The following is a 23,216-nucleotide window of genomic DNA, read 5'->3' as shown; positions in this document are numbered from 1 at the left end:
CCTTATGAGTTTTCTCCTTACATTATCGCTACCTCTTCATGAAGTGTTGACACCTGGAGGCAGAGTGAGGATAAGTCATTTACCCAGAAGTACACAGCTATACTTAGCACTATCAGCATATAACCTCAATAGGCCTTTCAACTTTAGGGACTCTTAGTTTTCTGTCCCCAAGTTATACTATTGTTCCTGTTTAGAATTAGGCTCTGCAGCCTGTAGACATGTCCTTCTTGCCTCTATGTGCAATTTAGAGTTCCCATACATAATTCAGCCTTAACTTAAGACCTCAGTCTCTTGTTCATCCTGTGGGCATAGGAAAGTAATAATTTCTAAATGATTGGTTAGGACACATTTATTTATTTCTCTTGTTTGGTTTCTGCCTTTATGTTTTACTACCATAACTTTTTTTCCCCCCTGGTTTCAGTAATCATCATGTGTATGCATTCAGCCTTGATTGGGGGAGAGACTCAGACACACTTCTTGGAATTGGCTCATGATCTGAAAATGACTGATGGGACTTACGTCTTTGTCCCGTATGATGTGCTACTCTACAGTTTACCTTATAAGCACACCCCCTACCAGGTCCTGAGGAACAATCAAAAACTCCGGGAAGCCTACGATGCCGTGTTGACTATTACAATGGACTCCCATGAAAAGACCTTCTATGAAGCCTATTCAGAAGCAGCAGCCAGTGGAGAAATTCCTGACAAGCTTGATTCACACCAAGTAAGTACACACTCACAAGTTGGCATAAGCCAAGAATATAAAAAAAAAATGAGAAAATGAATGGCTTTTCCCTCCCTTACCACATATTCTGAGAAGTCCCTGTCAGATGAATAGCTGCCAACATTCCCCCAATTCTGCCAGCTTTCTCTTATCTCTGGTAACTAGAAACTAGGAAACCAAAACATATTTTAACATATGCTGGGGCTGTTCAAGGGGAGCTAATAAAATCGAAGTCTTTCTTGTGATCCAAGTTTGGAACCAATTCACCAGCAAGACATGACAGTGGGCTGTAACTATAAGCAACAGAGGAAAGCTTGGGAGCGAGAGAGGTGGTCTTCCCCAGGAAGGACACCACTCAGTTGTCCAATGCCAAATGGTCAGCCCTGAAAACATACATACAAGGAACAGGAACATTATACAAATTGAGCAGGTTCTATTTAGGTTTTATAAATACACTCACACATACATAATACATACATAATACATACATACATACATACATACATACATACATACATAAAGGTTAAAGTCACTTAAGGCTGGAGAAATAAAAAGGAGTGGAAGGGGAAGAAAGTAGAGAAGTGTGTGGAGAGCAAAGACAGAAGAAAGAGGAAGACAGGAAAGCAAAGAGAGCTGTTTGTGCTAGAGAAATACACATGGAAGCTTCTCCTCTCTCTTCTTCCCTCACTCCTTTCCTTTCTCCCTCCCTCCTTCCCTCCTTCCCTGCTTCTGTCACTTCCTTCCTTCCTACTCTCCTTCCTTCCTCCCTTCCTTATCTCCTCCCTCTCTCTCTCCCTCCTCTCTTTCCCTCCCTTCATTTCTTCCTTCCTGTCTTTCTGCCTTTCTCCTCCCTGCCCCCTGCCTTTCTTTCTTTCTTTCTTTCTTTCTTTCTTTCTTTCTTTCTTTCTTTCTTTCTTTCTTTCTTTCTTTCTTTCTTTCTTTCTTTCTTTCTTTCTTTCTTTCTTTCAAGGCCTCATTATAGCAGATGCTGGGCTGGAACTTGCAATCCTCTTGCTTCTATTTCCCAAATGTGAGAACTTGAGTTATGTGCACCCACTTCCAGCCCATGTGGTAGTTTCTATAGGTTGGAAGTTAGACACAGACAGTAAGCATTTTCAAAGGCAGTTAGATCGGCATATAGATAAATTTCAAAGTTCAAGAATTTACTAATGATATTATATCAATGCTATTGATTACCACTATAAATAACAGAGGACTCAACATGTGTTGTCTTTAATAATTGTTATTTTGCAAAATGTGATTTATCTAATTCTCACATTCCCCAATGATATGCTGTTAATTCAGCTTTTTTTCACTTCTCTTTTCTTTTTATTTAATTTTTTTTAAAATTTTACATACCAACCACAGTCCCCACTTCTGCTCCCCACTTCTCCCCTGAATCCAGTCCCCCATCCACTTCTCAGGGAGGGTAAGGCCTTCCTTGGGGAGTCAACAAAGTCTGGCATACCAAGTTGAGGCAGGGCCAACCCCCCACCCCCCAAGACTGAGCAAGGTATCCCTCCATAGGGAATGGGCTGCAAAAAGCCATTTCATGCACCTGGGATAAATCCTGTACCCATTGCCAGGGGCCCCACAAACAGATCAAACCACACAACTGTCACCCACATTCAGAGGGCATAGTTCGGACCCATGCAGGTTCCCCAGCTGTCAGTCCAGAGTCCATGAGCTCCCACTAGCTCGGGTCAGCTGTCTCTGTTTTTTTCCATTGTGATCTTGACCTCTCCCTTGCTCATATGATCCCTCCTCCCTCTCTTCAACTGAAGTCTAGGAGCTTAGCCCAGTGCTTGGCTGTGGATCTCTGCATCTGCTTCCATCAGTTACTTGGATATATGTTCTATGATGACAATTAGGGTAGTCACCAATCTGATTACAGGGGAAGGTAAGTCCAGGCACCCTCTCTACTATTTATTGCTAGGAGTCTTACCAGCTTTTATTTTTTTGTACTATTGGTTGTTTCTCTATGAAAAAGTGATTCAGATGAAATTTAGGATTACATATGATTTCTTGCCTTGATAGCAAAGATTTCTCAGATTGTTTTTCTTTTAAGAAAACTGACTCACAAAAGTACTGATGGTACTGGATTTGCTCTGCATCACACACTGCTGTGTCTTTTAGGAAGCTCTCTTGTAGGGGATACAAACACCTGAAAACAAGTGCTCAATGTAGTCAGGAATTACAGGACTCCCTGAATTTGCTAAGGGAGTTGCTCAGATCAGTCATTTTGTGTTGTAGTTATACACAAAGGTTCTGGTTGTTAATTTTTGTGCCTTTGAAGCCAATAATACAGCATCATATAAATACAGTCTGAGAAGTCATCTTTCTCCTTTAGTCATTGGATTGAGGGAAGAAGAGGTATGCGTGTACGTGCATGTGTGTGTGTGTGTGTGTGTGTGTGTGTGTGTGTGTGTGTGTGTGTTGTGCATATATACGAACACATCTATTGATATAAAAAACTCAGACCTTGCACTCTAGTTATTTGATTCAATTCCTTTGAACTTGTGCAAAACATAAGATAATTAATGCCAAAAAAAAGACGCCATTAGCTTGGTTGCTAGGCAGCCTGCACTCTGCTTTAGACAAGGAAATAGAGAGCTACAACAGAGTACAGAGCTTATTTTTCTAAAAAGCCTCCTTGCATGCATTTCTACTCCCACTTTTCAGGTACATAGGCTAAATCTGTATAACCGAAGAACGCAAAGAAACGAGGTGAAATAATTAACCTCACGTCTCTGATAAGCAAAACCACCATTAAAAAAAAATGACTTTTCTTAAAGCTGTTTTTCAAGGGAACTGGCAAAACCAGAAGAGACTGTAATGAGAGTGGGGCAAACTTAGGTCTAACCCTAGCTCTAGGTTGATCCAGGAAGACGTAGGTACAGCTCAGGAGGAGTAAGAAACTGCATAATAGGATGACCGTAGATAACATGCTATAGCATGTTTTTCAAAAAGGAAGAAGAAAGAATTTCTTTTTCAGATACAGGGTTTCTCTGTGTAGTTTTGGTGCTTGTCCTGGATCTGGCTCTGTAGACCAGGCTGGTCTCGAACTCACAGAGATCTTTCTGGCTCTGCCTCTCCAGTGCTGGGACTAAAGGCATGCGTCACCACCGCCCAGCTAGAAGAAAAAAATTTTTTAAAAATATTTTCATTATTAAATGATAGATTATATGAATGATTCCTTATTTTTTTAAAAAATTTATTTATTTTATGAGAATTAGTATTTTTACCTGCATGTATGTCTGTGTAAGGGTGTCAGGTCCCCTGGAACTGGAATTACAGACAGTTGTGAGCTGCCTTGTGGGTGCTGGGAATTGAACCTGGGTCCTCTGGAAGAACAAGTCAGTGCTCTTAACTGCTGAGCCATCTCTCTAGCCCGAATGATTCCTTATTTATGTTAGTTATCTCATAAATGTTATAATGTTTAAGACATTATAGAAGGTAAACATGTATAAAACCATCACTGGGTATCCCATTTAAGCATGTATAATTTTGTGTTTTAATATGTCAGTTAAAAGTAAGCAAAAAATGAAAACATGACGGGAGGTCCCAGCTGGATCAGGAACAAAGAGGGAGATACCGTGATGAATGAAGACCCCAGGGGACTAGGAAGAGGCAGAGTGCTAGAGAGGTCCCCAGAAATCCACAAAGATACCTCCACAATAGACTACTGGCAATGGTTGAGAGAGTGCCTGAGCTGACTTGCTCTGGTGATGGGATGGCCAAACACCCTGGCTGTCATGATAGAACTCTCATCCAGTGACTGATGGAAGTGGATGCAAAGATCCACGGCCGAGCCCCAGGTGGAGCTCCGGGAGTCCAATCGGCCAGAGAGAGGAGGGATTGTATGAGCGAGAGATATTGAGACTATGATTGGAAAAAGCACAGGGACAAATAGCCAAACTAGTGGAAACGCATGAACTGTGAACCAATGGCTGAGGAGGCCCCATGGAACTGGATCAGGCCCTCTGGATAAGTGAGACAGTTGATTAGCTTGGACTGTTTGGGAGGCACCCAGGCAGTGGAGCCAGGACCTGTCCTTAGTGCATGAGCTGGCTTTTTGGAACCTAGGGCCTATGCAGGGACACTTTGCTCAGCCTTGGTGTAGGGAGGAGGGGACTGGATCTGCCTCTGCTGAGTCTACCAGGCTGGGCTGACTTCACAGTGGAGACCTTGCCTTGGAGGAGGTGGGAATAGGGGGTGGATTGGGGGGGCAGGGCTGGGGGGGTTGGAGGAGGGAGGACGGGGAAATCCGTGGCTGATATGTGAAATTAAGTTAATTATAAAATAATATATATTATTTTATAATTAATATATATATAAAAATTATATATATATATTAAAAAAAACATGAAAGCTAGATTTCATCCTTATTATTTTGAGAAAGTTGCTTGGAGTTTATGACTCTCAGTTTCCCCATCTGTAAAACGGGGAGGGCTGTGTCCTGGGATTATTGTGATGATTAAACAAAGTAGCATGTATAAACTGAATAGCTGGATGCTTGGCTCACTCCTGTCTTCATTTATCCTTTGGTGCCTGTCCTGGAACTTGCTCTGTAGACCAGGCTGGCCTCGAACTCACAGAGATCCACCTGCCTCTGCCTCTTGAGTGCTGGGATTAAAGGCATGCACTACCACCGCCTGGCTAATTTTTAAAAGCTTTTACATTTTAAAAATCCAATTTAAAATTTTTGTCTGGTCTACAGAGTGAGTTCCAGGACAGGCTCCAAAGCTACACAGAGAAACCCTATCTCAAAAAACCAAAAAAGTAAATTTGTCTGATCAGGCTCCAGAAGGTTCTTTACATTCAGGTATACAATAGCTTTGAGCAGATCCCTTATCTTGTTCTCTCCCATCCTTCCCTCTCTCATTCATTCCCTTTGTCCCTCATAGACAGTTGCCCTTCTGCTCTCACAAAATCTGTAACCATGATTTCAAGGATCAGGTGTCCATCAACAGATGAATGCATAAAGAAGTCGTAGTGGCACACCTTTAATCCCAGCACTCGGGAGGCAGAGCCAGGCGGATCTCTGTGAGTTTGAGGCCAGCCTGGGCTACCAAGTGAGTTCCAGGAAAAGGCACAAAGCTACACAGAGAAACCCTGTCTCGAAAAACCAAAAAAAAAAAAAAAAAAAAAGAAGTCGTAGTATAGATACACAATGGAACCTTTTTAGTCACAAAGATCAATGACTTTATACAGCTTCTCGTTCTCTCAAAGTTTTCTGATTATTAGCAGAGGGTCTTTCAATATTTTCAGTGGTCGGCATTATTTGGCTTTGAGAATTTTAAATGGTTTTCTCAGACAGATTGCATTCATTCAACATCGGTCTATATCTGGGCTTACGTTGTTTATTCTTTTTCAATCAACAGATGAACTGCTGTTTATTGAACAGTCACCATGTACTAAGCACTGTGATTAAGTTCAGAGAGAGAAAACAGGGGAAAAGACAGGAAAAGTTTCTCTCAGTGGTATGTTGGAGCCAGTTCACCAAAGCCAAATAGGTGCAACTTGTAGCAGTTCAGTGTTCAGTGGCATCATTTTGGTAGCTTGAAATCAGGCATGGAAAGAACATTTACATGACCAGAACTTGAAAACACTACAAATGAAGTTTTTATTGTAGCTAGAGATTCACTGTTAGACATTTACTAGCATGTCTACATGAGGCTTACATGAACACAGAGGAAAAATAATGAGTGAACAAATGAGTTCTGGATTGGCAAGTGTATTAGACATACCTCATACTTGAAATAATATAATTGATTACAAAGTAGGGATGTAGAGGTGGGAGAGATGGCCTAGTAGATAAGAGCATTGCTGCTCTTGCACAGGACCTGGGTTTGTTTCCCAGAACCCACATGATGGCTTATAGCCATCTATAATTCCAGTTCCATGGAATATGACACCTTTTTTGGCCTCTGTGGGTGCCTACATGCATGTGACACACATTTACCCATGCAGATTACACACATACACATAAGTCAAATAAATATATCTTTAGAATGTGGATATATTATTTTGCCTAATAACTTTCAGTGGACCTGAAATTTCTTTACATAAGCTTCATTACTTATAGCAAAGGTTTCAAATACACTTAATTTATTTCTTGCCTCACTTAAAAGATAAAATATAAAGACTAAAACCAAGCAAATAAACTATCAAAGAGATGAATACATGTAAATTTCAAAGTCAGGAAGTGCTGAAATGTTTATAGAAACAAAAAGGCTGTTTTTAAGTTTCCATCTTCCCCTTCATCAGAAGTATTTACTATCATGTGGTTTAGGGGCTTTATTCTTGTAGGCATCTATATTATTATAAAGATCATATGTGTGTGTGTGTGTGTGTGTGTGTGTGTGTGTGTGTGTGTGTGTGTGTGTGTGTATGAGTATGTGAGTATGTACATGTGAGTGCAGGAGTCCACACAGTTCAGAATAGGGAGTTGGACCCCATGGGCTGGAGTTACTGGCTACCTGACATGCAGACAAACTTAGGTTGTCTGAAATAGCAGTATGCTCTCTTAACTGTTGAGCCATCTCCCACCCCCATATTTTTGGTTTTTTCGAGACAGGGTTTCTCTGTGTAGTTTTGGTGCCTGTTCTGGAACTCACTCTGTAGACCAGGCTAGCCTCAAACTCACAGAGATCCGCCTGGCTCTGCCTCCTGAGTGCTGGGATTAAAGGCATGCGCCACCACCGCCTGGCTTTTTTTTTACGTTCTTATCCTGATTCCAGTCCTCAATATGATAATGTCACATTTAACTCTTTTTTGTTAAATGTAAGTATGTTTCTCTCTCTATCTCTGTCTCTCTTTCTCTGTCTCTCTGACAGGGTCTCATGAATCCCAGCATACCTTAAATTTATTATGTAGCCAAGACAGATGGCTATGGACTCCTGATCCTCTTACTTCTGTTAGTGGCTACTACACCCAGCAGTATTTTAAATAAAGTATTCATCTCAGTATCATTCAGTTATGATATTGCAGAAATCACAAGTTTCTTTAGGACATATGTTCCAACAATACCAGCAAGTTTACCTTATACACAAAATAAACTTCCTTTCATTTGCATCTCTAAGTCATTCCACGCTTCCTGCTAAGACTGTAAAATCCCCTTAAAACAATTTTATACATGATAAAACCCATAAAATCCCTTATCAACTTTGTTTTCCTTGAGGCTCCTTGCCTTCTAGTCCCATCTAAGCTTATGCTTTTTTTTTTTTTTTGGTTTTTCGAGACAGGGTTTCTCTGTGTAGCTTTGCGCCTTTCCTGGAACTCGCTTTGGAGACCAAGCTGGCTTTGTGTGCTAAATACTTAAAGTTTTGCATGTTGGGAAAGTCTTTAGTCTATCTTTACTGTATCATTCTTGGTGAAAAAATCATTTTCCTCAGTCCTTTAAAGTTTACTTTCTTTTCATGGGGATGGGGAGTTGCTGGGGATTGAATTTGGGGCCTCACACCTACCACTTTACCACTGAGCTGAGTCTTCAGCTTTATTTATCTTTATTTCTTATGCTATGGAATATGATGATGTATGAGTCATTAACACATCTTATACTTTTCCTTTGGTAGACCTTTTTGATTTAGAAGCCCATTCTTCCTGAGAGATTTCCTTATATTATTTACTTGATATTATTTTCAATAATTTTCTCTTAATTATCTCTAGGAAGACAATTAGGTAGGGAAGATTTTCTAGATTGAGCTTCTTTTATATTAAAAGTATTGAAATCTTTTATTTAAATAAGTGATGAGAAACTGGGGATGTAACTCAGTTGATAGAATCCTTATCTAGTGTGCAAGAAGCCCTGGGTTTAACCCCCAGTCCTGCATTCCAATAATCCCAGCACTTAAGGAGGTAGAGGCAGGAGGATCAGAAGTTTAAAGTTATTCTTGGTTACATAGAGAATTTGAGATCAGCATGAGATACATGAGACCCTGTCTGAAACAAACTAATAAATAAAATCACAAAACAACAATAAATAAGTAATACTTAAATGATTAGTTTTTAGTTCTACTTTTATTATAATTATTAGTGCATATTTTGAAAATAATCAAATTCAAGCTAGTATTTCTATATACACATCCATCATGCATCCATGATGTCCATCCACACTTCTCCCCTCCCTCCCCATCACTCTTCCCTCTTCATTTATTTGTCCCCTTTTGTCTTTTTCTTTCTTTAGAGATCCCTGTACTCTTACAAGTTGATTTATTATTTTCCTTAAATAAGTGAGGACATATGGTATTTGTATTTTTGCCTTTTTTTTGCCAAAAATAAGGTTTTCCAGTTCATATTTCTGCAGATGACAACATTTTATCTTTAACAGGTGAGTGTTCCATATACTTTCTTTTCTTTAGCCATTCATCTGCTGAGATGATGCATCTGGGTTGCCTTCTTCTTCTGCCTACTCTGAATAGTGCTGAAATAAACATGGAGGTGCAAGTATCTTTTGTGTAAACATTTCCTCTGCTTGCTCTATATGCTGGACGGATCTTTTCATAGTTTTATTACTCTCTTATATGTCCCACGTCTTTGATTTAGTTTACATTATTGAATTCCTGAGCTTTGTGCTCTTAGTCTTTTACCAATTCTTTTTACAAAGTGCTTACTTACAGCATTTTTAATTTCTAAGAGTCCATTCTATTTTATTCGTGTCCTGTTTCATCAAGGACAAATGTAACACGAATTGCTAAAATGGTCTTTTAATAAAAATCCTGGAGCCAGATATTGGGGTAAATGCTGAGAGATCAGAGAGACAAAGGAACAAGCCACGTCTTACTTCGCCAACTCCATGAATCCTCTGATTGAATGTCTGAGTCCTCAGCCAAAAGGTCTCCAGCTGAAAAGGGCTTAGTTCCTGTCTCCTCACGCCTTATATACCTTCCTCCACCCAGCCATATTACTTCCTTCCTAGTAATGGGATTAAAGGCATGTGATTCCCAAGTACTGGGATTAAAGGTGTGTGCCACCATTGCCTGGCTCTGTTTCTCTGTTTTCTCTCCCAGATTGAATCAATCTCATGTAATCCAGGGTGGCTTTGAACTCACAGAGATCCAAATGGATCTCTGCCTCCTGAGTGATAGGATTAAAGGTGTGTGCCACCACTTCCTGGCATCTATTTTTAATTTAGTGGATTGTTCTGTTCTCTGATCTTCAGGCAAAATTTATTAGGGTACACAATATATCACCACAGACAGACTATATTTGTCCTCAGTATTTATGGAACATTGGTTTCAGAATCTCCTCCACATATCAAAGTCCATGCATTCTCAAGCCCTTTATATAAAGTGCTATAGCATTTGTAGATAGCCTATGCTCATTCTCCCACATGCTCTGAATCAACTTTAGATGATTTATGATTTCTAATACAAGTGCTACTTATGTCTTATACTATATGGGGAATAACAGAAAAAGTTTCAAGTATATACACATTCTTCTCAAGTATATATACAAGGAAATATATGAATATATATTTATATGCATGCAAATATGTGTGTTGTATTTTTGAGATCTGCATTTGGTTGAATTTGTGAATATGGAACTCAAGGACAAGGAGAGCTCTTATTTCTTTGGAAATATCATAGTTTCTTTGAAGTTCACTTCTGTTTTTTTCCCCTTAGTTCCTCATTTTTTGTTTCTTTGTTTCAATCATTGTATTTACTGTTAGAAGTTTTGCTTGAGTATCTGGCAATCTGAACATCTGCTTATAGTTAAGAATAGAGCTCGAAACAGCAGATTTGAAGGTAGGTGTGTTGCCTAGTGGGCTTCTGCAGAGAGCAGTTGGCTAGGCACCTGTTGTCTCTTTTTATTTTGCTTGCTTGTTTGGTTGGTTTTAGTTGATATCTGTGCAGTTTTGACCCTTGAGTCAATGACTATCTTCAGAATAGAGACTTCATAACCTTGACTGCCGGAATCGGGGCACAAATTGGGGTGAAAGAATCTGAGATTGTCACTCTCAGCTTCATGAAGACTTGAACTTCATCACTGGTTTTGGTGCCCCATCTCAATTCCCAGTTTCTTGGTTTCCATTGTTTTGTTTCTGGAGTTGCTGTGAATCAACATAATGCATTTCTGTTTTTTTTTTTTTTTAAAGAGGTCTTTTCTCTTCTCAGTGGATGTCAGGACAGGGAGATGTCTAAGTACTCCTCCCTCAGATATCCAAAGACTTTTCTCTCATAAATGCTCAGCCTCACCCCCACTAGCATAGTGCTGAGCTCCTCTAACTACTAACCCTCTCCAGTGTCCTGAGAAGGCCTAGTTGCTTGCTGCTTATCAATACTTTCCTCTGAAGATACATTAGTTTGATTGACCTCCACTCTGCAAAATCAGTTACTACTCCTACAGCTACCTCCTCTCTTCATGGTCTCTGGCTCAGGTTTGCAGAGGACTTTGATATTGCTAATTATGAAACACTAGTGTTCTGTTCTTTTTTCTCCCTATACCAGGAAGCTATGGACAAAACATGAAGGACAAAAGAATTTACAAAAGGGTGCATATGATATTCCTTTGCATTGTTTACTACAGCTCTGTAATTAATTCAACAAATATTTACTGAGCTCAGACATAGAACATTGGTTAAAAGCTTCAAAAGAGGCTACCTTGAATATACTTAAACTCTGTAGCTTCTTGTCATTTTAAATTTCACATAGTAATGGTACTCCTTCACAGAATTGTGAGATTCAAATGAGTCAAGACACTAATGGATTTGCCTGGCACTTAATAACCCCTCAATAAATGTTAGCCATTATTATTAATAAAGAAGTTATTACTACAACTCAGGAACTCTTCAGGGGATATAATGGAAAACAAAATATAAATAGATCTTTGTCCCAGTAAGAAGGAATGGTTTTAAAGTTTGGGGACATTTAGACTACAACTGGTCATAGATTCAAGACTGGAATAAGGGCATAACCACCACATTTACAGGATGATGTTACCAGGGACAGGAACTCCTCTTCATAAATACAAACAATAGCAGGCATTGTGTATTTAGTGTTTACTCTGTACTAAGTAGTTTACATAAATGATCCCATTGCATCCCCAAGCCAACCCACAAAGTACACACTAACATCTATATTTTATGTGTAAGGAAATTAAAGCTCAAAGCAGTTTCCTCAAGGTCAAGACAACTGACAGTCTTGAGATTCTACCAAAGATTGCTAAACCTGACCATGGAACCACACATCAGGCTCACTGTAGGTTATTACATTCAGCTAGTAGCTGGTGCTCATTCTTTACTAAAGGAAGTAACAGAACCAAGTGACAAATATTTTGATCTGAACATGTTTATTGGATTGTTTTCCTTGGATGTTGGAGGTAGTAAGACTTTACAAGGATCTGTGAGAAGAGAACAGTAAATCAGAATAGAGAGATGTAGGGGTGGGAGATCACTAACAAACTTCCTAATTTGGTCTCAGGATGATTGAGCAAGGATTATCACTATGTACCTCTATACTTGAGCACAAAATAGACTTCTGAAATTAGGTTTTGATGCCTAAATTCTTCCTTTTTTATTATGCTCTGATGTTTGTTTTAAATGAAATTCTGTTGGCTACAGTCATGTATTGCTGGAGCACACATTTTGGATGTTTTCCCCATGTGTGGCCTTATACAGTTAAGCAAAGAGAATCTTCCAGGTTTTCTAGGATGATCCATATACCTATTGTCTTCCATTGTCCCAAATATAGGGGCTGCTAAGCTGAAGGGGATCTAGTTAGGCTTGGAGCATTCCAGAAAGAAGCCCAGCAGACAGGGTATAAAGAAAGATTTCCCAAACTTTGAAGTGAGTTGTCTATATACCTTACTCTCTGTAAAATAAGAGTATTGTGTTCATGAGCATCATACCAAACAAATGGTTTTTCATCCAGCTTTTGGCTAAGTCCAAGGGTTGTGATCATGAATTACTGTAAGTACCATTTTTTTGTTTGTTTGTTTTGAGACAGGGTTTCTCTGTGTAGCCCTTACTGTCCTGGAACTCACTCTGTAGATCAGGCTGGCTTGGAACTCAGAGATCTGCCTTCTTCTGCCTCCCTAGTGTTGGGATTAAAGGTGTGTACCACCACTGCCTGGCCTAAGTATCATTTTTTAACAACAGAAATTAAATTAACTTAAAATTGTAAAAATCTCTACATGTGTCTAGCTTCATGTTCAAAACTGATGTTGTCATTTTGTCATTAAAGTAATGACTTTTTGAGGAAGTAGGTTTTAATGTACACTTCTGAGGACCAAGTTCCTTGGAAGCAAGTTTGAGGCCATCTCAAGCACAACAAATATGAAATGATGATAATCAACTTAATAACAGCATAAACTGCTGAACAAATTCAGAGCTCCTTACTGTGGCCTTCTTCTCATCTTCAGAAGTTCTAAAAGGCTTAGAATAGAGTTATTTAAAGTCAGGCAATAAAAACCAATGGTATGTTTCAATTGCCATTTGTTTACAGTTCACTTACTCAGGTTCAGACCTACACAGTAAACAGAAACAGCAGCACAGATCATCATTGGTCTTCCAATTCTGGACTGTGATGTCAGCAAAGTCATCTGTCTGACTGGTATTCCTGCCAATTCTGTCTTGCTTCTTGTCTTAGTGTTCTATTGCTGTGACAAAACACCATGACCAAGGCAACTTATAGAATAAAGTGTTTAATGGGGCTTACAGTTTAAGAGGGTGAGGTTGTGACTATCATGGTGGGGAACATGGCAACAGGCAGGTGGGCATGGTCCTGGATCAGTAGCTGATAGCTTACATCTGATCCAGAGAAGGAGGAGGAGGAAAGAGAGAGGAGAGGAGAGGAGAGGAGAGAGAGAGAGAGAGAGAGAGAGAGAGAGAGAGAGAGAGAGAGAGAGAGAGAGACTGAACCTGGTGTTGGCTTTTGAAATCTCAAAGCACAACTCCATTGACCCATCTTCTTGAACAAGGCCACACCCACTCCAACAAGGCCACACCCACTCCAACAAGGCCACACCTCCAAATTCTTCCCAAACAGTTCCACCAACTCAGGACCAAATATTTAAACATTTGCGCCTATGGGGGACATTCTCTTTCAAACCACCACACTTCTTTACAGTTTTGTGAGAAGCCAGAACAGGGCTGTGGAGCATGTCCAGTCTTCCCTTGTTTCATCTTCTGCATCTTATTCTCATCATTTGCTGCAAATACAACTAGAGAACTTTTGTGATTGATACTAACAGAGCATGCTTTGGACTTTGGACTTACATTAAGGGGAAATTTCCATTGCTAAGGAGTGGAATGGGTGAAATAGGCCCCAAGGCTTCTCAAGGACAGTGGACAATGGTGACAGATCCCCTTTGTAATTGAATACTGCTGCTAGGCTTTTCTCTTAATTTCAAGTCCTTTCTCCATTATAACTTTGTGGCTATGAGGACACCTACATCAGGTTTCTCTCTCTCTCTCTCTCTCTCTCTCTCTCTCTCTCTCTCTCTCTCTCTCTCTCTCTGTGTGTGTGTGTGTGTGTGTGTGTGTGTGTGTGTGTGTGCAGCATAGGCAAGAGATTCCCAAAGAATAAGCTTCAAGTCTCAGTAATCTTCGAGAGTTGCTGTCAGTCCGTTCTAACAGGGGCCTGCCTAAGAACACAGAGGGCAGGCTAGACTAGCTAGCAGGAAACAGTGCAGTGTATCAACTCAGAGGCAGATTTTAAAAAAGGGTTTCAACGTTTTATTTTGGTAGTAGATAGAAAGATACAGTCTCTTTCCCAGAAGGCTCTATGCCTTTCAGAACAGAACACTAGCATTCTTTTTTGCTTTCAGGGACTTGCTGCCCTGTGGGTGTTTAAAAACTAGTTTTTATTTTGTTTTGCTAGTATTGATTTTGTACTTCGTCTTCCTTTCTTCACTTGGTGTCATACCAATATCTCAGAAAGTAGTTGGGCTTTTGCAGGAATACTAAAGGCTACCACTGTCAAGAAAGTCTGGACACGAGATTACTGAAGACTTGCTAAAGGATCTCTGTGTATTCGTGTTCACTAAAGGTGGACATCTTGTTTTGATCTGTTTCTAATCTGTTTCTGAAGGATGTGTGTTGGGCTTGGGTAGTGAAGAGAGTTCATGAAAACAGAATTCAGGAGACTGAGACTCAGTAGTCTAAATAATTGGAAGAATACAGTAACTGCTCAGAGAAAATGAGGGATACTTATTAGAGATGATACAAGGGGTTTGGGGGTGAAGATCATTTTGGGGTATGTTGAAATTTAACATGCAAATAAAGTTATTGAAGTAAGCAGTTGACTATTTGAGTCTAGAATATAGGAGAGAGGTCTGAGCTGTAACCTTAAATCTGAGAGTTACGGCATAGATATGCTATTTCTATTCATAATAGCAGAAGTGGTCGCCAAAGGAGAGAGTACAGATAGAAAGGAAGCTAAAGATCTCAGTTTGGGGCACTCTAATATGAAGAGAACACAAAGCTAAACAAGAACTCATATGTAGGCCAAACAAAAATGGCTGCCTGCTAACTTTAGTCCCTTGACTATGCCAATAGTCAAGAATTTTTAGGAGAGTTAAGAGGCAGAAGGGACTGTAGCCAGCATTCCCCCTCCCCACTCAAGAATACTAATCCAAGATATAGGAGCCCTGTATTCTAGCCCTGATTTTCTGATTGAATGAGTGAACGTATCAGATCACTTGGCATCTCTGAATCTTCCTTCTTTACCTATGAAGATACCTAATCAGATGACATAAAAAGTTATGATAGCCATAATTGTGTATTATCACTTTATAGAAGATGCTGAGTGAAGTAATGTGGGATGCACCCAAACATTCTTTCCTTAGGAACAGTCCATTGCTTTTACTAATTTTAGATATATTAGAACCTCTAGGAAGCTTTTCATAATTCTGATCTCTGGCTCCCAAATTTAGCATCTCAGTTTGTTGCTATGAGCTTGGTGTTGATATTCCTCAGGTGATGTAGTCATGGTTGTCCCACCATAGTCTACGTACACAAAGCATGGACCTATTCTGTTAGCTACTATACTGCTCTGTATATTAAACTGCATTTCCAACACAAGCATATTTGGTTAATTTTAAGTACTTTTTTCTCTCACATGAAGCTTGTCACAGGAGGTTAGCTTTGTAGACCTTAGGATACAAAAACAGTGAGTATCAGCTTTCTTCAAAGCTTGGTAAAAATGACCTCCATAATCTATTTGAAATGCTATAGGAAACCACAAGTCCATGGTTGTGGAGGCTGCAGAGTACAGGGATTGTTTGCCCTTTTTCTTTACTTTTTGTGATAAAAGATACAGGAGTTATTCCAAGGTTAATGAGCAGTATATCAGGCATAGTATACAAATCGTATTGCCTTTGTAACAGCTGGGTAGCAGGCAGAGTCATGCAGTTTTCTGTAGCATACCTACTGACTTACAGTGGTTTCTCATCAAAGCACGCTTTGCAACTTTGCCAGCCCACAGGGTGTGGGATTTGTTGATTTAGATGCATGTTGTCTAGTGTGTGGCTATGCATTTCAAACGGGATCCTAGTAGCCACTCCTCTGAGGGGTGTGTCTAGTAGATGAGGCATTTGGGACAGACAGGAGGACACAGGCACGGATTGTGGAGACGCATTATTTACAGTCTTGTCGTACACACCTACCACTCTAGTAGTGCAAGGAAGTGATTTCCCCATGACCATGGCACCGGTAACTAGCCTGGGAAATTTCCTTTGAACTCCCCTTGTCTAGCTCAGGCTTGTGTTTAGTGCTCTTTTTAACCCTAAATCACCTTTTTTTTTTTTAAGCTGAGGAGCATACACGTATACTGTGTATGACTTGGTTTGCTCGTAAAATTGTCATATTTGATATGTTTAAAGATGTGGAGGCCTTGGGGGAAAACCAGAAAAATTCAAGGGAGAAACCAAGCAAGTCCTTAGAAATATTTCCCCCCCTCTGGGTCTTCAGAGCTCTGCTCCATTCAGACGTGTGGCACATAATAATGAAGAGAAGCTTGGAATATACTCTGAAATTGCTCTAGGGTGACTAGGGCTCAAGATAATTGTAATTTTTAAAAATAGGTTTCACCGCTGTTTGGAACCATCTACAATTCAATTTACTTTATCGCACAAGCCGTGAATAATGCTCTGAAAGAAAATGGACAGGCTAGTGCTGCCGGCCTGGTTCAGCATTCCAGAAGCATGCAGTTCTATGGATTCAACCAGTTGATAAGGACAGATTCAAATGGAAATGGAATTTCGGAGTATGTAATCCTGGACACCAACTGGAAAGAATGGGAACTCCGCAGCACCTACACCGTGGACATGGAAACTGAACTGCTTCGCTTCAGAGGGACCCCCATTCACTTCCCTGGTGGCAGGCCCACTAGCGCAGATGCAAAATGCTGGTTTGCAGAAGGGAAGATCTGCCGAGGAGGTAAAGAATGGGAATGCACTGGTCATCAGTTTAGTTCAGTGTGGGTTATAGGGGGCACTTCCTTAAGACAAGGTCTGTTTTAATATTGAAACACTCTCAAAGTCACACATTTGCATTGCAGATTGCACAAACGTCTTGGACTCCGTCTCCTTAATTTAAAAATGATTGGAACCACAAAAGGCACTCCCCAGCCTTAAAGAATCATTCGCAGTTTGAAAGCTAACCCAGCACGGGTTCTGAAAGAAGGCTCAGTCTTTCTCAAAGACATTATTTTAATAAAAGGAGAGTATCTTCCTGCCCCCTCACTTGAGTTGCCTGGGGCCTCTGGTTGTTTTCCTCTACTAAAAAGATCACCTGGGTATCCCATGGCATATCCAAATGCTGTCAGTCAGATTCTACCACAAGAACACCGTATTTACACCGTCTCCTGTCTGAACTACCATTACACTAAAATTCTCCGCCTTACAGCTTAGCACAAAATCAATTTTCAGTTGTTTCTCATGGATTGGTTGTGTCTCCTCACTCCACAAAATATACTGTGCCTTGAGGGTGGGAACCACAGCTAGTCATTCTGATGTCCCTTAGCAGTTTGATTGACTAGTAAGACTCTTTTAGCTTTTGGAAGAGGGAAGCTTCATCAAGTCTCTGAGAGCCACAGGGTACCTTTAGAAGGACCCGTAGAATTCTGATTTAAGTATCTGCCTATACCTTTCCAAAAACAAGTGCATCTACTTGAAATAAGCTTTGACCCTGATTTTCCTTTAACATGACACATCCAACTGTTTCTTCACTCACATCATCATGTACTTCCCCCTGAAATATTTGTAATCTATTTAGATATTTAGATTTCATAGAGACCAACATATATGCTTATGTAGACACTAATTGTCAAAACCAGACTGTACCTCACCCTTAAAGGACAAATAATGATATAATTTATAAGGTCCGGGGACTCAGATGGATTATAAAGGTCTTTTATTTTAGACAGCATAATACTTACCCTTCACAGGTAAGATGCCATACCTATTCTAAAGAATTTTATTGCTGTCCAACTTAAATTAATGCGCTCAAAGTTTTCCATTTGTAGACTTTTTCCTCCAAAGAAAACACCCTGGTCAGCCTTAATTCATGTGATTTGTTATTGTCAGAGTGGTGAGTGGTTTTGCTTCAGAACAGTGAAATTGCTTTCTTGTCCATAAAGTCAACAAGACAGACTGTGCTGTAGAAAAATGGAATTAGGTTAGGTACATGTGGCTTGATTTTAGAGTCACCAGGAAGCACAAGGACTCGCTCTGTGGTGGGCTGTATTTACTGCTTTTCTGTTCCAATGCTGTTCTTTTTTTTCTTTCCTTCTCAGCCGGTATCGACCCCGCCTTAGCCATGATGGTCTGCCTTGCTTTGCTTATAGCCTTGCTGTCTGTTAATGGATTTGCTTACTTTATAAGGTACATTTTTTGTTCTTTTTTATATACACAAAATAGAAGTCCACAATAGCCTTGTTAATATTGATTTCCAGGAAGTCATGTTTCAGTACAATTGCCTCATTATATGACCCACTGATTTTCTTTTCCATGATGATTTACCATCCTTACTGGCCCCATTTAGAGTGAAGTGTTTCCAGGATGCTGAGAATAACGTTTTCAGTTGTAGTGTCAGTGGTGATGTTGCCTATGAGTAGATCTGGTCTCAACATAATGGTGAAATAAAAGAACCAGGAGTTTAAGCTTCTTTATTACTGCTTATCTATGCCCCATTCCTGCTAGAAAAGGAACCATCTCCTTCCCCAAATGATATGGGAGGGAATGGAGTTGGAGTATTGTAGGTGGACTAGCTAGATTCTAAGCTCTACAAAGAGCGGTGCTAATTCCTAAGTTTGGAGTAGCAGGTCCTGCTCGATCACTCAGTGTATAAAGGCAATTGCTGCTAAGTCTGAAGATCTGAGTTTGAATCCTGGGACCCACAATGGTGAAACAAGAGAATTGACTTCTATAAATTGTCCTCTGCCCTACATATGCATGCTGTGGTACAAGAGTGCTCAACACCCCTTTCCCCCCATGCACACACAGAGAATACATGGAACTATTTTAGGGGCTGGAGAGTAGCTTAGTGGATAAGATTGAATGCTGAGTTTGGCTCCCAGCACCCATGTCAGGTAGCTCACTCCAGGTCCAAGGAAGTTGATGACCTCTTCTGGCTTCATCTGTCACTGCACTCCTGTGTGTACCCATATTGACACACAAATATACATATAATTAAAAATACAATCTTAAAACAAGATTACAATAAAGGTTCAATAAGCAAAAGTGAGCAAAGCACTTACCTCATACATGACTCCTAGTAGGCACTCAATAAATGGAAAAACTTAAGCCCTTTGTAGATACACCAGATTTTCCTGCTAATTGTTGTGAACCCAGAATCTTCATCTGGACATCTATGCCTTTTTTTTTTTTTTTTTTTCGAGACAGGGTTTCCCTGTGAAGCTCTGGCTGTCCTAGAATGCAGGCTGGCCTCAAACTCAGAGATCCACCTGCCTCTCTGCCTCTCAAGTGCTGGGATTAAAGTCCTATGTCACCACAGCCCAACAACATCTATGCCTCTTGACCAAGTATAACAATCTGGATTGCTACTGTTCTTCTTCCTTGGATAGAAACTACCCCCTCTATTCATCAACGTCATAGTTATCATCAACTCTGTATTCCTCCCTCAAATCCTTTAACAGGTGGTTCACTAATTTGATGACCTGTTTCAAGACTGGTCTGAATGCCACTTAATCTGAAAATCCTTTCTTATGATCTTTGTATTGTAAGAGTTGGACTGTGTCCATATGAGAGTAATTTGGGGACAGTGAGAAATGAAGTAGGTCTCTCCTTTCCACCTTGTCATCTCTTTGTAAGGGTATTCTCAACAATAATATGGTATGGACTCATTGGGAGTTATTTTGCTAAGTTCTAATAAAAAGTAGGTAGAGTGTATGAACTTGGACAAGTCACTTAACCTCACTTGGCCAGGATTGTCTCATTTGTACAGTGAAGGAATTAGATTATATGATGCTGAAGAGTCCTCCAGCTTTGCTATTTTAATGAACTTACGAACAAATGAGATTCAAACCATCACAACAGGTGTTAGTCTTCCTATTTAATATGTTGGCATCCCTGTGAAAAAGCATCATCTAGTTAAAAACTTGATCAGCACACACAAAAGAGCAGGTAGGTTATGAATTGTTGAGACACACTTGATAATGACATCTGTTCAAAGTAAATTTTTCTTCTAACTTCTGTGGCTGGGACATGTCAGTGCTAAGAACAGAAATTTAATATCCTTTACATGTTGCCAAATAATTTAATATATAATTAGTATCCTTAGATACTCAGAAAAAAACAAATGACAGACAATAACCCCCACCCTCGAGATTTTAGGAGTCATAGGCTCTTTCTACCCAGTCAGCTGCTTATATTACTAATCAACATTCCCAAATTATAATTCTTGCTGGTCTTTTAAACTGAATGGACTGGTACTCTGGGAAAAAAAAAAGAGGACCCACAAGGGTGTGTGTGTGTGTGTGTGTGTGTGTGTGTGTGTGTGTGTGTGTGTGTGTGTATGTGGGGTGGGGGGTTGTTTGGAGCTGTGAGCTGAAGGGTAAAGAAGACTGGAGGGGAAAATGATTGGAGAGGGACATGATTAGAGAGGAAAATGATTGGAGAGGTAAATGAGTTTGAGACAATTGGTACTTCAAGTGGTCACAGAAAACTCAGAGATGAGAACAAGGCACATCATTTCCCAGAGTCTCTTGGTCCTTGGTTCCTCAGCTAACAAAGCATAAAAGGTACCCCTCTTCATTGCCTTCCTCCCTCTCTCTGCCCACCACGGCTGCAATCAGAAGAACTGAGCGGCTGATGAATTTCTGTAATAGATGATTACTTTCAGGAGAGTGACTCTCTGTTCCTTCCTTTTCTGTGTGTTTTGATTGTTTAAGTTTTTTTTTTTTCCCAGAAAGAAAGACGTGCAAAGAACCCAACCACACAAAAACAAAGGATTCTTTGAACTCCCTGCTCCTCTGAACCGGATTGCATTGCCTTTCTGTGAAGCTCTCCCGAGCTTTGTAATACTAATGATGATAATAATAATAATGAGCCGTGCTTCTTTCCTGGTGCTTCATGCTTTTCAGAGCACTTACACATACATTATCCCATTTGATTTTCCAAACAACTCTCTAAAGCGGGTAATGTAAGGACTATTATCCAACTCAATAGGAGACACTGAGGCATGAAGAGGTTAAATTATTTATCCAAGGTCTCCTGCACCTGGCTAATTAATGACAAAATCTGTACCAGCACCACCACCACCCCAGACTGGGAATCCAATTTACTTTCTACTAGATTGTATTTTGAAGCACAATTATTTTTACAGGTGTGCCTGCTTTAAGACATTTTTCTACACATAAGAAACAGATAAGTTAGGAAGTGATGTTTTACTTTGCCAAAAGATTCATGTGCTCTACCCAAGAAGTCACTACAGGGCTCTTTTAATTTCCTCTGCAGGGCAGCAGCTCCCACTGTGATAAGGGACATAGTTGTTGGCAGACAATTAGGAGCACATTAATTGTTTGTTTGTTTCCAAAGCAGCGAAGTCACGGAGAACAATTGACTGGGCTGCTGGTACTTAAAGCTATGTTATAGAAATCTCTTTAGGCCAGCTTGACAAAGCATTCAGTGGTTGTTTTTCTCACCCTGACTCTTGCAGTGAACGCATTGCATTATTGAATTATGGAAAAAAACAAAATCAGAATTTAGCTTCTAGCAGAGAGAGGGAGAGAGAGAGAGAGAGAGAGAGAGAGAGAGAGAGAGAGAGAGAGAGAGAGAGAGAGCGTTGCACAGACTAATGTTCTGTCTTGATCCTAAACTGTTTGGTACACCCATCTGACTGTGTGAGGTAGACATTGTACACTCTTATGTGTCTACTAATTGATTTGCATAAAATAATTACATGGACTGCAAATTAATGGGCATGTTTGGAGAGAGTCATGTTTAAACTGTGTCTATGTATTACTCAGACAAGAGACTAATTTGGTAACAGGGAAAGCAAAACAAAACAGAAAAACCCGAGTCAGCCCACTTGTTTGGAATCCTGTAGACGAAGCAAACAACTGACTGAATTTTTCCACTTTTCAATCTGTTGCTTTGGCAACGCATGGATGCAACTTTTCAAGACAAGTGGTCTTATGGGCAGAAATCTGGGCCTGCAGCCAGAGACCAAGGATTCCAATTCCAGCTCTGCCTAAGGCTAGGGAATCTCACCCAATTTGTGTTATTTTGCTTTGTTTCCTTAATGTGTTTTTGTGTATAAACCGGAGATCAATGACTTTTGACCTTGAGATTATTAGGGTGCATAGTGTAAGAACTATGCAGAGTTCCTTAAAATTATTCAGAGGTGTTTTGAATGTGCTCCTGATGAAAGGTCACTATTTTATTAGTCTGAGATACTCTCCCTATACAACAGTAAGTTGCTGCTTCCCTTTGCTGCAGATATTATGGTAAAGCAGATCCCCTCAGAGTTTGCAAAAACATCCAGTCCCCTATTTTATTTCATATTTGTTTCAGGCGACGTATAAATAAAATCCAGTTGATTAAAGGACCCAACAGAATTCTACTGACTTTGGAAGATGTGACATTTATTAATCCTCACTTTGGCAGTAAGGTAAGTAGCCCCTTTTCTTGGTTATATTGCCCAATATCATAACCAGAAGCTACAAGTTACCATTGAATACATGTCATTTAGTTAGTTTCAATTATGAAAATGCATGGACTGGAGAGATGGCTTAGCCATTAAAAGGCTAGGCTCACAACCAAAAACACAAGAGTAAAATGCACACTGCATTTAGAATACTTCGTATAAAAACCTATAAAATATCTCACAAAAATTTGTAAAAAAATGATTATAAATAAAAACTATTTTAGATATATGGGTTAAAGAAAGCATATTATTAAATTATTTTATCTATTTTAATTTATGTTTTACTGTGACTGTTAGAACACACATAGTTACATATGTGTCATGGAGTATCTTCAGCCACAAAAGAACAAAATCTGTTGTTTGCAGCAACATGGATTGAACT

At 39.8% G+C, this 23,216-nt stretch overlaps 1 protein-coding gene across 1 annotated transcript in view; it reads left to right on the top strand.

The window, feature by feature from the left end:
- Window positions 1–23,216, top strand: part of Gucy2f (guanylate cyclase 2F, retinal) — an 82,333-nt gene that overhangs the window by 8,828 nt on the left and 50,289 nt on the right. The window contains exons 2-5 of the mRNA XM_059251277.1: window positions 422–723; window positions 16,750–17,104; window positions 18,462–18,549; window positions 22,702–22,798. Coding sequence (XP_059107260.1) covers window positions 422–723; window positions 16,750–17,104; window positions 18,462–18,549; window positions 22,702–22,798 — 842 coding nt within the window. The remainder of the gene's footprint in view (window positions 1–421; window positions 724–16,749; window positions 17,105–18,461; window positions 18,550–22,701; window positions 22,799–23,216) is intronic.

The sequence above is a fragment of the Peromyscus eremicus genome, chromosome X, assembly GCF_949786415.1.
Source record: "Peromyscus eremicus chromosome X, PerEre_H2_v1, whole genome shotgun sequence".
In the NCBI taxonomy this organism is placed as follows: Eukaryota; Metazoa; Chordata; class Mammalia; order Rodentia; family Cricetidae; genus Peromyscus; species Peromyscus eremicus.
Note: the sequence above shows the minus strand (reverse complement) of the source record. Positions and strands in the feature narration are given on the sequence as shown.